The 16,426-nt window shown below is 46.2% G+C and overlaps 1 protein-coding gene across 4 annotated transcripts in view; it reads right to left on the minus strand.

The window, feature by feature from the left end:
- The window catches only part of IQCK (IQ motif containing K), a 95,468-nt gene that overhangs the window by 70,750 nt on the left and 8,292 nt on the right, over window positions 1-16,426 (minus strand). For all 4 annotated transcript variants that reach the window (XM_084641817.1, XM_084641818.1, XM_084641819.1 and 1 more), the window contains exon 4: window positions 9,727-9,824. In XM_084641817.1, the coding sequence (XP_084497943.1) occupies window positions 9,727-9,824 (98 nt within the window). The remainder of the gene's footprint in view (window positions 1-9,726; window positions 9,825-16,426) is intronic.

Raw genomic sequence — 16,426 nt, forward strand, 5'->3', positions numbered from 1 at the left:
TCTCCTTGACTCTTGACAACAGATTGCACTACAAGGCTTACAGTGTCTAGAGGGTCGCCCAGAGCCAGGACATTTGAACAAACTGATTGCAGGACAGGGGAGCAACGTGGCTGGCAGGGGTGAGTGTAATCAACCCCAGAAGGAGGTTGCAGGAGCAGAGTGTGAAAGTGATTCCCTTCCCTCCAATGCAGCAATGTGTAACAGTAGCAGGGACCTCACTGGGGATTCAGGGAACTTGCACAATTCTCCACATGGAGGACCTAAATGGGGAAGGGGAAGGTGGTCACTTCCCCCCTCTCCCTAGAGGGCAGGAGACATCAAAACTAGTGGGGTAACAGAACAAGCCAGTAGGTTATGGGAGGGAGCTGATGTCCTAGGAATTGTGTCGGGAATGTCTGAGTTATACACACCATCTACAGAGACTAATGGCATTACACAACTGTAACAAGCTAACCTTCAGTTATTGCAGCAGCTGGGAGCTTCCATGGGTGGGGGAGGGGGTCTGGATGTGACAGTACTGGACACCCAACATGGGCTCGACTTTGGGGGACAGACAATAGTCAGGCAGGGCAGGACCCTCACCAACGGGTGGAAACCCTTAGCAGGGAGACGGAGGTTGTTGAGCACCCTACAACTCACCCACTGACAGGGAATGTGAATTTGTGAGACAGAACTGCTGACTGCGGGCAATAGGGCACTAAGAGTGCCCCAATGGTCAGCTGTGAGTACGGTTATGCTGGGGTGGCTCACCCAATAGGAGTTCACCTGCTTGGTACTACTAAAGATAACATTTTGAGAGCTGAATATATAAACACATTATCATTGTTGCACAGGGAGGTGCTGACACAGTAAGCCAGGGCAGAGCAAGCAGGGCCATGACATGGCCAAGAATGGCTAGAACATAGGAAAATTGGGGAAGCCACCTTCTTAATATATGCAGGCATTATTGCAGAGGCTTACCCAGACAGAAGCCCAGTATTATTCAAATATATGAATATAATCAGGTGGGCATAGAATATGTTTAGGAGCATGGCTTGGTTTAACTATGACGAACAGTTTAGACTGAGGGCTGCAACACAAACAGGGATTCAGTGGGACGCACTGCAACATATGCTGTGGTTAAAGAGGATGACACCATGTGGGCCTGATTTTCACACTGACAGTGGCCTGTTTGTTCCATAACAAGTCCACTGGATGCCCAAGGCTCGTAATGACATTTGCTAGGCATTTAATGAAAGTGGATGTTTTCGGAGCATCTGCAAATTTAGGCATGCTTGCAAAATGTACTTTGGGGCCCATGCAGCCCACAACTGCCACAGCAGTCAGGGAAGGCCACAGTATGGAAACAAAATGGGGGCTAAGTCAGGTGCCACCTGCAGACCCTTGGGTGCAAGATTTGAGAGCCAAGGTGCAACAACAGGTGGGGGGGTAAGCTGAAAATGGGGGCTGGACAAGGGCACTATCTCTTGTGAAGCTTGAGGTGTTAAGGGTTCTCCTTTGGGATTTCCCTAACAAGACAGCTGGGGCATATTTGTGGGATGTGTTTTCTTCAGGATTTAGAGGGGAAAGAAGTCATGTAATGTCCAAAAACTAGTCCTTAGTGGAAAGGGGTCATATTATAAAGAAAAAGATTACTCCTGAAATTGAAGAAGAAGAGGGTAGCAGGACATTTAAACACCTACCTATATAGAACTTGCAGGTTTCTCCCCTAGGCTTGATTCCTAAAAAGGCTCTGGGAAAGTATTGCTTAATTCTCCACCTGTCATACTCACGGAGTAGCTCAGTTAATGATGGACTAGACCCATCCTTGTTCACTGTTCCTCCACTGATGAGGCTGTGAACATGAGTAGGGCTTGTAGCCCAGGGACGGTAATGGCCAAGAGTGATCTCAAGTCTGCTTTTTGACGGCTGTCAGTGCATCCTTCTGACATTAACGTTTTGGGTTTCTCTTTCGAAGACGCGTTTTATTTTGATAAAGCTACGTCTGTGGGATGTGCAATATTCTGTTCTGCATTTGAGAAATTTAGTACAATGCTACATTGGGCAGTGGTGCAGGAAGCTGGTTTGCAGCAGGTAGTGCATTATTTAGATAATGTTTTGTTCATGGGCAAGGTGAATTCAGATAAGTGTGTAAGCCTGATGGATGCCTTTCAGGCTCTGTCTAAAAAAATGAGGGTACAACTGGTGGAGGATAAAATGGAGAGACTTTCTACTATGTTGAGCTATCTGGGGACACAGAGCAAGATACACTGGTGGGTATATTCTGACTCCTTCAGGATAAGCTTCAGGAAGTATTGGGCTTAATTAGCAGGGCTAGAGTGGCCAAGAAAGTTACACCCCTATGAGCTGCAAATTTATTATTGGGCATCTTAACTTTGCTTGCTGAGTGGTAGCCCGGGGGCGGGCATTTGGTTTCCAGCTTGCAGATCCCACTGCAGGCATATCTAGACCTCACCATATTATAAGGGTAACTAAAGAAATGAAGGAGGATTTGGGGGGTATGGAGAAAGTTTCTGAGCCATTTTAATGGCGTGTAATTCTAGAGATAGGACTGGATACTCAAGGCTGATTTAAAGATCCACTCAGATGCTTCAGGAAGTACAGGTTTTGAGGTATTTTAGAAATGGCCCTCCACCTGGATTCCAAAAGGGATATTGCAGGATATAACGTTCCTGGAACTTTTTCCAATTTTGATGCAGTGATCATTTGGGGAATGGAGCTTGCTAATAAAAGGATGTGTTTCCCGTGTGACAGCAAGGTGGTGGTACACGTTATCAATCACCAGTCCTCTAGATCACACAGAGTTATGAAGCTGGTGAGAGCTATTGTTGTACAATGTTTAAACTTTAACATCTTTCTTTTCCAAACATGGGCCGGGGTTGATAAAGATGTAGCAGATGCATTGTCTCATTTTCAGATGGACAGATTTCAGAAGCTGGAACTAGAGCCAGCAAGGAACCCAAATGGATGCCACTGGGGAACCTTGGAATATGATGGCTTTCAGAGTAGCACAGAGATCGGTAGCTCCATGAACATTTTGGAGCTGTGAGAAACATTGTAATGATTTTGTGCAATTTCAGGAGTTATAGAGGGCTGGCCAACAATATGACCATTTATAGAGGACCTGGTGCTACAGTACATCGTGTTGTTAGCAACCTGGCAATTAAATCATGAAACATCTCCACTCACCTATTGGGCCTTATGTTTGTCAGTAGGCTGAATGGTGACCCAGATCCTTCGTAGCAGGTTTTTAGTCCAGAGGTTTCTAGCGGGGCGGTCTCGAAGCACCAGCCCTTGGAAGGATCCACGTTGTCCAAGCACTGTTAATATGTTCAGGGATGTGGTGTGGATTCCATATGTCATTGTGGACAAGAGGTGGCCTTGTTCAGTGCTGCATTCCTGGTAGTGTTTTCGGGGTTTTTTTGGATCTTTTAGGATCAGCAAGCTAGTGCCTGAGTCCTGCAGGGATACTTCTGGAAAGGATTTGGAATTGATGGATATACATTCGGAGATGTGATATTAACCTTGAGGAGGTCAAAGATGGATCAAGGAGGTATGAGAGAGTTCATTATTTCCCAGAAAGGGGGCAAGCCTGGGATCTGCCCTGTGGGTGCTGTGAGGGCACACATGGCAATAAGACCAGGGAGGGATAGGACTCTCTTTATTCACAGTAATGAGAGTCCCCACACAGCATACCAGTTTGTTACAGTTTTAAGACAGGGACTGATGAGGGGCTGTGATTTCCAGCACATGAATTTGGTTCCCACTCAGTCAGGATTGGGGCAGCAACAGCAGCAGCCCAGCTCGTTCTGGGGAATGGGGCAATTCAGCATTGGCAGTCTGAAGCATACCATATGTATATGAGACCTCCACTGGTGGTAGGGAATCAGTGTTAATTTTCCTTTTTGTTTGCACTTGCAGATGGGCCAGCAGACCACGTGGATCTGTGGCATAGTATTGTTTACTGGGCACATAGGTGGACTTCCAGGTTGCCTGGAGATTCACAGCTGGTCCTTGGGGGCAGGGCTGGATTAACCTTTTGTGGGTCCAGTGCCAAACTTATTTGTGGGCCCTCATGGAGGCGATGGAGCATGGGGTGGGGAGGTCAGTCCCCAGAGAGAGGAGCCAGACAGGGGCAATGGGGCCTGGCATAGCAGGGGCCGCCTAGCTCTGCCTAGCCCAGTGCAAGGACACTATTTGCAAACTGGAAGTTGCCAGACACACACAGTGGCCTGCCAGCCCTGTGCTGCCAGCATGCCCCTTCCCCATGTGGGGCAGGCCCATGCTGTGCCACAAAGCCCCCCCACCCAACATCCTCCTGACTCCCTATGCCCAGTGCCCCCGCAATAAACCCACTCCGCCACACCCTGCCTCCCATCTGCACTCACTGGCCTTTTTGGGAGGCAACTGTGTCTGCCAGGCTGAACCGGCAGTGCAGCCAGAGCTGGTGCCAGGCCGGGGAATCGCTCTGGTCCCTCAGGAGTGGTGCGATCAGCCAGGCCAGGGACTGCCCCGGCTGGGCTCCCTCAAGACCCAGGCAAGCTCCCTGCACTGTTCCCTTCCCCCCCAGCTGAGATGGGCCAGGCTTCTGCACCATTCCCAGGCAGCTCAGCTCTGGGGAGACAGGTGGGGCTCCACAGGTGGTGGGAAGCAAAGACTGCCCGGAGCCGGAGGTGCACTGGGGTTCGGCCACGGGGCAGAGAGGAGCAGGGGGTGGTGCCGAGGACGCAGCAGACGGGCAGGCCACGAGGAGCAAGTGGTGGGTGAGGGAAGCCAGAGGGGTCTCAGGGCGCAATGCAAGTGGAGCAGGCCAGGGCCCCTTCTGAGCATGGGCCTGGCTCCATGGAGCCACTGGAGCCATTGTAAACCCGGGAGTGCTTGGGGGTGAAGCAGTCCTGAGCTGGCATGGCATGAGGGACATGTTATGGGACCAGCTGATGCCCGTTCTGTACACCATGGTGGCCCGGGAGCAGACATCAGATATGATTGTGCTTCATCTTAGGGGAAATGGTTTGGGAATGTGTATAACGGTAGATTTAATGGTCAGAGCTAAGAGGGACTTGGGGCAGATCCTGGAACTTTTTCCCCCTGAGTAAAAATTATGTGGTCAGGCATGTTGCTATGAAGGGTGTGGTAGAGAACAGTGAAGGTCCCATGGGTCCAGAAGGCTAGGATATATGTGAACAGGCAGGTGGCTAAATTCACAAGTAGCCTAGGGGGGTTGCTAATTTTTCATCTGGACATAGCATACAGGGCATCAGAGTTATTCAGGCAGAATGGGGTCCACCTATCTGACTTGGGAGCATATACATTTTTGGCCAATGTTAAAGAGAGCACCAGATGTCTGGGAACCCATCTGGGTATGGGGCAGGGGGAGGGAGAGGGGGAGAAGACAGCCAAGCTAAATGCTGGTGTCTCCTTATGGCAGATGTGCAGGTACTCCATTGGGAGTAGCTACGGTGATCAGATAAAATGGATGTGGAAAAGATTTAGAGGTATTCTTTAAAGAAGAGGAAACAGGGTGGGTTTAGGGCTCCTGTGACTGATACGGCAGGGAGTCAATCCCCACCCCTTTGTAATCCTCCTTGAACATCATTTGGGGAATAGTGAGGTCCCAGCAGTGCATTGGCTGGGGACCAGGATGGAAAAGCAGGAGGGCTCACAGCAGTCCCTGGGGTATTTGTAAATGATTATGTAATTACCTGTCCTGTACAATTTTATCTGCTGAGTATCCCCAGACTTTTAGGAATAAAGTTTCAGCCTAATTAAACCACATCCAGTAGCTCCCCGTCCTTTTTCCAGCATAGCCAGACAATTACTGTACATTGTGATAACAAGTGAATTGTAACCACATTTTCAGTGGGCCTCATGTTTGGTCACACACACAAGACCTCACTGCATATACAAAGGTGAGCAAGAATGTCAATTTACAATTTAAATGTCAATTTAAATAGTTGTAGCTGCATATTTTTCAGGCACATTTGTGAAATGCTGAAAATTTGGTTCTTAATTGTTATATCAAGAATAATTTCATTCAACTTGTGCATGTTATACTTAAATCAAAATACCACAAATGTATAAAAATCCACAAGGGGATCTACGTAATAAAGGTGAAGTAGAAGTAAAGCACTGAATTTGTTTCAAGAAAATGATTGCATAGCTCTCTGAATATTAGAAAGGGGTTCTAGTTATCATCTAAAACATTTTTATGCAAGTTAGGCAGTAGACTTTGTTTGTAATTAACAAAGAATAATGCTTTGGTTATGTGAATGCTGAAGTAGGCAAGGTTCAGTTAGAATTCATGCATTCAAGTTGGACAGTCTATTTTCCAATCTAAGTATTAAGCACTTGGTCAGCAATGGAAAGTAACACTAGTATTCATGCATATGGTTACCAAGAGCTATTGTTTTGCTAACATTATTCCAAAAGAGCAAAAAAATGATGTCCCAGAGGACAACTGTCATATGACACACCCATGCTTTCCTACATTTCCCTCCCGACCAACATGACATTACTCCCTTTTACAACCAAAATGACCTAGTTTATTTTTGATAGTGTGCTAATTTTCATGAGAAAGAAAGCAAAACAAAAAACTAAAACAACTCCTAATGTAGCAAGTAAAAAGGTGCACTACAGACAAATACAGTTTACAGTTTGTATTTGTATTTTTTGTTGCTTTCTTGAAAACGTTCCTATACAAACATAAACCAACTTTATGCATGTGATGGGGCTGGGACTCACCCCCGCAGGGCCTCCTGCTGACTCGTCAGGGAATTAGCTTAGTCCAGTGTGGAGCACCCTCCACTGGTGGTGTCCCATCCGTCTCTCGCCCTCTCTTAGCGCCTGGACCCGTGTTGCTCCCTTCTTGCAGCGTCCTCTTCAAGACACTGCCCTCTGGCAGTGCCCCCTAGTCCTCGTTCACCCCCTTACTGTGGGGGGTTGGGGGAGAGGGTTTATCAGCAGTCTTTCACATCGCCCAGCCACAGCGGCCAACCACACCCCAAAGTCTAACCCCTTTTGCCAGGGGTCAGGTGCAGTCCACTATCGCCACATCCAACGGCTGGGTGTATGTGCAAAGGGGAAGGGGGGGACCCAGGCCCACCCTCTACTCTGGGTCCCGACCCAGGGACCCTTTGGCGGCAGCCTTCCTGCCCTCCTTCTCTCCCCTTGTCTGCCTCTCTCCCTGGGTCGCTTCCTCGTCATCCCCTTTGCACCGGCCTGGCCCTTCCCTCTGGGCCTGCAGCCTGGCAGATACCGGGCTGGAGTTCCTTCTGCTCCCCTTGCCTGCGCTGTCCCTGGTGCTAGCCCCCTTGCACAGGAGACAGACCTTCACTCTCTGAAGGCCGGGGGGGGGGGGGTGACTGTGCCCTTCCTGGGCAGGTTTTATATATGGCTGAGCCTGGCCCTGATTGGCTGTCTCTTACTCAGCCTCTGATTGGCTCCCTAGCAGGCCTTCTCTGATTGGCCGCCCACCTGCACAGCCTCTCTGGCCTGCTGAAGCCCCATCTAGTATAGGAGTGGGGCAGCCACCCCACTACAATGCACATGGATACTTTATTTTGCTTGTTATTAAAAAGCACATATTTAATCATTGGGATGAATTTTATATTTACTCAAAGGAGCTCATTATTACATACCTCATAATAACTGTATCTTTGTTATAGTGTGGGATTCTCTCAGTGCTTATACTAATCTATATGTGACTTCTATTTGCTCCTACTGTTATATTAACAATGTCTTTAAACTGTATTTAACCACATTTTAATAGAGTAGCATAAATTGTTAAGAAAAAGCATTAGTGGATTTTAAAACTGCTAGTATTCCTACACTTTCTGTTACAGTCTGCTGCCCTCATACTAAAATTCATTAGTGGAAATATGGATTGGAGGACCATTCAACACTGAATCTTTCCAACAGGTCTCAACAAAAAAAAAAGCCAACCCAACCAACCAACCCCTCCTCCCAAATCCCAAACCTTCGCTATGCAACTGTGAAAATTAACTGCTCAAGTGGTCTAAAAATATTTAATTCTTTCACATTATGAGGTGGTCTGCTCTCGATTGCCTTTCCGTAAAAAAACCTCGGCTTCGTATATGATGCGATGAATATTGTACATATCAATAGATTGCTAAGCTAAACACTATAAATATCATGGCATGAATGTATAGTGCTCACAAAGTATTTTGACATGCAGTAAAACAACTTTCCACTTCCATCAACAGCGTCAATCACAGGTGATATAAACCTGCTCACTTATAAAAAAATAATGATTGTAGAACTACGCTCAAACCTTGTGAAGTTTACGTGAAAACTGAAGCAAGCTATTTACAAGGAAGAACAAGATCTGAACATGGAAGACAAATTTAGGAGGGGCAGCCAAGTGTGGTAGGTGTAATGTATTTTTGGCTGTATCAAAAGTGTACATATGTCAATGGTTAATTCTACATATGTAATTGCATGCCAAACATTTTTAAAGCTATTCCACTGTGTCTGTTATCTGGCACATATATATATTTAATACGAAGTCTGTGTCAGTAGCTTGGATAGCAAAACAGTCTGAACTGCATGCTTTGCTATCTAGGGTCTGAATATTTAACACTCCCCTGGTTTGTTTCCAGATTATTAATTTAAAACAGTGCTTCTCAGCCTTTTTGTGCTGGCTACCCTCTCTGGACTTAAAAAAATATCATGACCTCCGCCCCCACTAGAAAAAATTGTGATCCCTTGGGGCTCCAGGTTCAAGGCTTCATGTACATTAGCATTGCAAGCCCTGTGTGGCATGGGGCTGCAGGCAACTGCTCTGCTTCCTACCACCTAACACTGGCTCTGCTTGCTGCCCCCCCCGCCTTAATCCATCCCATAACCCCCAGTTGAGAAACACTGATTTAACATATTTGGTATGCATCTTTCAACAGAAAATCTTAATGTATTTTTATATGATTTTGCCACCTTTGAACTTGTGTGCATAAATCAGACAAATCAGTTACACGTAAGGAAGAAAAAGTTTGATGAAAGACACATTAACAGTTAATCAGACAGAAAAACTTAGCAAATATTACTTTTAGGGTGTAACTAAAGGCAGAATTTGAATTGCTATAACTAAATTGACTTGAATGAAGAACAACAATTTTACAAAAATGTATGGAAGCATTTATAAAACTGTGTGTGGCAAATCTTGCCACAATGCCCAGTCTTTATAAGATTGCTGTGAGAAACCAAATACTTAAATTGTATAGTATACATTATAAGTAGCATTTTTTCACAAAACTTCAAAAGGCCAACATACAAAAAAAAAGATCAAGACAATATTCCAACAGACAGTTACAATGATCGAGCAGTGTGTTGAATTTTCATAACTATTGTAGTAGATTAAATTTAAATTCCTGCAGCTGCTCTCGTCTATAATCTCCTCTCTTTCTTCAACTGAGTGCTCCTTGGTGTTAATTAGAAAGGTGACCCCTCCCCCTGAAGCTTGATAGCTAGCTGGGCTAGATACAATCGAAAATTTCAGAAAGGGTTTTATGTAAAAAGACATAACGTAGGGCTTGTCATATTGATCGGATTTATGAAATACACTACTCAAAACTAACTGAGTTTAAAAATGACATATAATACATTATTTTATTTTATTACAGTCTGTCTGTAAAAGACAAAATAATGAAATGTAGATAGTGGATTAAAAAACTTTAGAATTCTAAAACAGCATCTTGAAAACTAAGAACTGACCTCAAAACACTTTTCCTTCTTTGCTTGATGCAGAAGTTCAGCCATTCCCGGCAAAAGTACTGGAAATATGTAATATTCCAAGTATTCTCGAGGAGAACCTGGACAAAACAATATATTTTTTTCATTAACAGATTGAATTTAGTCTGGAGAAAGAAGAACATTCATCTGAAATAAATCAAATAGCCTTAATTTTAATCGGTATCATCTCAGCTTGTTCTAAAACACAGATTCTTTCAATTTAGATAGTCACAGATTTCACTCCTTTTAAGTCACAAAGAATACATCAACTTGAATAAATTTCAAACTGGGTACTTTCTCCTCCCCTCCCCATGAAGGATATCCACCCATTATTGGTTTGCTTTCCCTTAGAAATTGGAGTAACGTAGTCAGTCACAAAATTCAACTCCTAGGCATCAGGACGAGGGCCAGGTCAAATCTTCACTTTGTGGCACACAGACTTCTCTCTGTTACCCACATCCTTTTCACAGGCTTTGTCATCATGAATAAACCCCTCCAGGAACAAGAAAAACAAACAGAATTGCGATCAGAGCCCCATCAATGTGGCTCCTGATCTGCCAGCAGGCCTAACTGCTAGGTGTTCTGATGTTTTGCCTCTCACCTAGATTGCCAGTCCTGCGGCCTAAGAAGCGAGAGACTAAATTGGGATTTGGACTTTGATTTCCAGTTTGGTAGATTATAACACTGAGCCTTAGACAACAAAGCCAGTTCATGGCTGCGCTCCTTGAAACAGAAAACATGTGCATGTTTAAATATAGGAGAGAATTTTAAGAGTGAAATTTTCAAAAGCACTCAGAGTATGTCTTCACTACGAAATCAGGTCGAATTTATAGAAGTCGTTTTTTTAGAAATCGGTTTTATATATTCGAGTGTGTGTCCCCCCACAGAAAATGCTCTAAGTGCATTAAGTGCATTAACTCGGTGGAGTGCTTCCACACTACCGAGGCGAGCGTCGACTTCCGGAGTGTTGCACTGTGGGTAGCTATCCCACAGTTCCCGCAGTCTCTGCTGCCCATTGGAATTCTGGGTTGAGATCCCAATGCCTGATGGGGCTAAAACATTGTTACGGATGGTTCTGGGTACATATCGTCAGGCCCCCGTTCCCTCCCTCCCTCCGTGAAAGCAAGGGCAGACAATCGTTTCGCGCCTTTTTTCCTGAGTTACCTGTGCAGACACCATACCACGGCAAGGATGGAGCCCGCTCAGGTAACCGTCACAGTATGTCTCCTGGGCGCTGGCAGACATGGTACTGCATTGCTACACAGTAGCAGCAACCCATTGCCTTCTGGCAGCAGACGGTGCAATATGACTGGTAGCCGTCATCGTCATGTCCAAGGTGCTCCTGGCCGCAGGGACTAAGTTTGGAGTGACTTGACCAGGTCATTCTCTTTAGTCCTGCAGTCAGTCCTATTGAACCGTCTTATGGTGGGCAGGCAGGCGATATGGATTGCTAGCAGTCATACTGTACCATCTTCTGCCGGGCAGGCAAGAGATGGGGATGGATAGCAGTCATATTGCACCATCTTCTGCTGTGCAGGCAAGAGATGAGGATGGCTAGCAGTCATATTGCACCGTCTTCTGCCGAGCAGCCATGAGATGTGGATGGCTTGCAGTCCTTCTGCACCGTTTGCTGCTAGCCAAAGATGTAAAAGATAGATGGAGTGGATCAAAACAAGAAATAGACCAGATTTGTTTTGTACTCATTTGCTTTCCCCTCCTCCCCCGTCTAGGGGACTCATTCCTCTAGGTCACACTGCAGTCACTCACAGAGAAGGTGCAGCGAGGTAAATCTAGCCATGTATCAATCAGAGGCCAGACTAACCTCCTTGTTCCAATAAGAACAATAACTTAGGTGAACCATTTCTTATTGGAACCCTCCATGAAGTCCTGCCTGAAATACTCCTTGATGTACAGGCACACCCTTTGTTGATTTTAGCTCCCTGAAGCCAACCCTGTAAGCCATGTCGTCAGTTGCCCCTCCCTCCGTCAGAGCAACGGCAGACAATTGTTCCGCACCTTTTTTCTGTGCGGACGCCATACCAGGGCAAGCATGGAGGCCGCTCAGCTCACTTTGGCAATTAGGAGCACATTAAACACCACACGCATTATCCTGGAGTATATGCAGCACCAGAACCTGGCAAAGCAATACCGGGTGAGGAGGCGACGTCAGCGCGGTCACGTGAGTGATCAGGACATGGACACAGATTTCTCTGAAAGCATGGGCCCTGCCAATGCATGCATCATGGTGCTAATGGGGCAGGTTCATGCTGTGGAACACAGATTCTGGGCTCGGGAAACAAGCACAGACTGGTGGGACCACATAGTGTTGCAGGTCTGGGACAATTCCCAGTGGCTGCGAAACTTTCGCATGCGTAAGGGCACTTTCATGGAACTTTGTGACTTGCTTTCCCCTGCCCTGAAGCGCATGAATACCAAGATGAGAGCAGCCCTCACAGCTGACAAGCGAGTGGCGATAGCCCTGTGGAAGCTTGCAACGCCAGACAGCTACCGGTCAGTTGGGAATCAATTTGGAGTGGGCAAATCTACTGTTGAGGCTGCTGTGATGCAAGTAGCCCACGCAATCAAAGATCTGCTGATATCAAGGGTACTGACCCTGGGAAATGTGCAGATCATAGTAGATGGCTTTGCTGCAATGGGATTCCCTAACTGTGGTGGGGCCATAGACGGAACCCATATCCCTATCTTGGCACCGGAGCACCAAGCCGGCGAGTACATAAACCGCAAGGGGTACTTTTCAATAGTGCTGCAAGCTCTGGTGGATCACAAGGGACGTTTCACCAACATCAACATGGGATGGCCGGGAAAGGTACATGACGCTCGCATCTTCAGGAACTCTGGTCTGTTTCAAAAGCTGCAGGAAGGTACTTTATTCCCAGACCAGAAAATAACTGTTGGGGACGTTGAAATGCCTATATGTAGCCTTGGGGACCCCGCCTACCCCTTAATGCCATGGCTCATGAAGCCGTACACAGGCAGCCTGGACAGTAGTCAGGAGCTGTTCAACTACAGGCTGAGCAAGTGCAGAATGGTGGTAGAATGTGCATTTGGATGTTTAAAGGCGCGCTGGCGCAGTTTACTGACTCGCTTAGACCTCAGCGAAACCAATATTCCCACTGTTATTACTGCTTGCTGTGTGCTGCACAATATCTGTGAGAGTAAGGGGGAGACGTTTATGGCAGGGTGGGAGGTTGAGGCAAATCGCCTGGCTGCTGGTTACGCGCAGCCAGACACCAGGGCGGTTAGAAGAGCACAGGAGGGCGTGCTACGCATCAGAGAAGCTTTGAAAACCAGTTTCATGACTGGCTAGGCTACGGTGTGAAAGTTCTCTTTGTTTCTCCTTGATGAAACCCCCCGCCCCTTGGTTCACTCTACTTCCCTGCAAGCTAACCACCTTCCCTCCTCCCTTTAATCATTGCTTGCAGAGGCAATAAAGTCATTGTTGCTTCCCATTCATGCATTCTTTATTCATTCATCACACAAATAGGGGGATGACTACCAAGGTAGCCCAGGAGGGGTGGTGGAAGACCGAAGGAAAATGCCACACAGCACTTTAAAAGTTTACAACTTTAAAATTTATTGAATGCCAGGCTTCTTTTTTTTGGGCAATCCTCTGTGGCAAAGTGGCTGGTTGGCCGGTGGCCCCCCCACCGCGTTCTTGGGCGTCTGGGTGTGGAGGCTATGGAACTTGGGGAGGAGGGCAGTTGGTTACACAGGGGCTGTAGTGGCAGTCTGTGCTCCAACTACCTTTGCTGCAGCTCAACCATACACTGGAGCATACTGGTTTGGTCCTCCAGCAGCCTCAGCATTGAATCCTGCCTCCTCTCATCACGCTGCCGCCACATTTGAGCTTCAGCCCGCCACTTACTCTCTTCAGCCCGCCACCTCTCCTCCCGGTCATTTTGTGCTTTCCTGCACTCTGACATTATTTGCCTTCACGCATTCGTCTGTGCTCTGTCAGTGTGGGAGGACAGCATGAGCTCGGAGAACATTTCATCACGAGTGCGTTTTTTTTTCTTTCTAATCTTCACTAGCCTCTGGAAGGAGAAGATCCTGTGATCATTGAAACACATGCAGCTGGTGGAGAAAAAAAAAGGGACAGCGGTATTTAAAAAGACGCATTTTATAAAACAGTGGCTACACTCTTTCAGGGTAAACCTTGCTGTTAACATTACATACATAGCACATGTGCTTTCGTTACAAGGTCGCATTTTGCCTCCCCCTACCGCGTGGCTACCCCCTCAACCCTCCCCCTTCCCCGTGGCTAACAGCAGGGAACATTTCTGTTTAGCCACAGGTAAACAGCCCAGCAGGAACGGGCTCCTCTGAGTGTCCCCTTAAGAAAAGCACCCTATTTCAATGAGGTGACCATGAATGATATCTCACTCTCCTGAGGATAACACAGAGAGATAAAGAACGGATGTTGTTTGAACGCCAGCAAACATACACTGTAATGCTTTGTTGTACAATGATTCCCGAGTACGTGTTACTGGCCTGGAGTGGTAAAGTGTCCTACCATGGAGGACGCAATAAGGCTGCCCTCCCCAGAAACCTTTTGCAAAGGCTTTGGGAGTACATCCAGGAGAGCCGCGAATGCCAGGGCAAAGTAATCCTTTCACATGCTTGCTTTTAAACCATGTATAGTATTTTAAAAGGTACACTCACCGGAGGTCCCTTCTCCACCTGCTGGGTCCAGGAAGCAGCCTTGGGTGGGTTCGGGGGGTACTGGCTCCAGGTCCACGGTGAGAAACAGTTCCTGGTTGTCGGGAAAACCGGTTTCTCCGCTTTCTTGCTGTGAGCTATCTACAACCTCATCATCATCATCATCTTTTTCATCCCCAAAACCTGCTTCTGTGTTGCCTCCATCTCCATTGAAGGAGTCAAACAACACGGCTGGGGTACTGGTGGCTGAACCCCCTAAAATGGCATGCAGCTCATCATAAAAGCGGCATGTTTGGGGCTCTGACCCGGAGCGGCCGTTCGCCTCTCTGGTTTTCTGGTAGGCTTGCCTCAGCTCCTTAAGTTTCACGCGGCACTGCTTCGGGTCCCTGTTGTGGCCTCTGTCCTTTATGCCCTGGGAGATTTTGACAAAGGCTTTGGCATTCTGAAAACTGGAACGGAGTTCTGATAGCACGGATTCCTCTCCCTATACAGCGATCAGATCCCGTACCTCCCGTTCGGTCCATGCTGGAGCTCTTTTGCGATTCTGGGACTCCATCATGGTCACCTCTGCTGATGAGCTCTGCATGGTCACCTGCAGCTTGCTACGCTGGCCAAAGAGGAAATGAGATTCAAAAGTTCGCGGTTCTTTTCCTGTCTACCTGGCCAGTGCATCTGAGTTGAGAGCACTGTCCAGAGTGGTCACAATGGAGCACTCTGGGATAGCTCCCGGAGGCCAATACCGTCGAATTGTGTCCACAGTACCCCAAATTCGACCCGGCAAGGCCGATTTAAGTGCTAATCCACTTGTCGGGGTGGAGTAAGGAAATCAATTTTAAGAGCCCTTTAAGTCGAAATAAAGGGCTTCATCGTGTGGACGGGTGCAGGTTTACATCGATTTAACGCTGCTAAATTCGACCTAAAGTCCTAGTGTAGACCAGGGCTCAGTGTTGATATAACTCTGCTCTCAGGGAAGTCAATGGTAAAGATGCCATTAACTTCAATGAGCACAGAGTTAGGCCCATGACAACTACTTTTTAAAATACAAGCTTCAATCTTTAAGGTGAAAAAAATTAACTCAAAAGACAAAAATGACAACATGATTACCTTGCAGATTACATGGTCCAGTGTATATAAAAGCACAGGCATTTGTTTTAACCAGGTGAATTTCTGCCCTGGATTACTCTGGATTTATACCACTGTAATTCCATCACCTTCATTGGAGTTACTCCAGATTTACACTGGTTTAGCCAAGAGTAGAATATGACCCACTTTTTATTCTGATTTTTATGATCTCAAAGTTAGATAAATTAAATCAAACAAGACAGCCATTTCTAAGAAGCATTTCAGTACAATGTATGTAACTAATTTCACACACAAAAACGCCTGATTAACTACATAACAACTAAACAAGTTTTAATCTTATCCCATGCCATGTTTGATAGTAATAATTATTTTAATAATTTAAGTGCGTCCTGTTTGTTTAGCCATGGTGGTGTTAATAGTCTTAATTGACTGCATATTTTATGGACAAACTAGACACAAAATGGAACCAAATACATTCCAAATTCCAAAGGCTGGAATTTTTAAATGCATCTAAGGCTTTGTGTGTCCAAATGACACTGAATTTCAATGAGATTTGGGCATTTAACTCTTTTGCTTCTTTCAAAATCGTAATCTAGACACTGAAATCACTGAGAAGAGTAAACCCTTTTTAAGATTCAAATTTGTCTGTACTGAAGACCTTAAGAAGAAATATTATGGAGCACTGTACATTATAAAATAAATTTACATCAGGTGTGGAACAATTTCTATTAGTCATCAGATCAGAGTGATTCAGAAATCCTAGGGAGCAAGCACGGAACTTTTTTTTTTGGGGGGGGGGGAGGGGACAGAGGAGGTGCCATAACCAGCTGAAGTGCTGTCCTCAGTCAAGAGTCTCAGCTGCTGTTGCAGTAAATATTCCTGTCTTAATGTGGCAAATACAGATTAATTATTAAAAGGG

The sequence above is a fragment of the Lepidochelys olivacea genome (genome assembly GCF_965140295.1).
Source record: "Lepidochelys olivacea isolate rLepOli2 genome assembly, chromosome: 10".
Taxonomy (NCBI): Eukaryota; Metazoa; Chordata; order Testudines; family Cheloniidae; genus Lepidochelys; species Lepidochelys olivacea.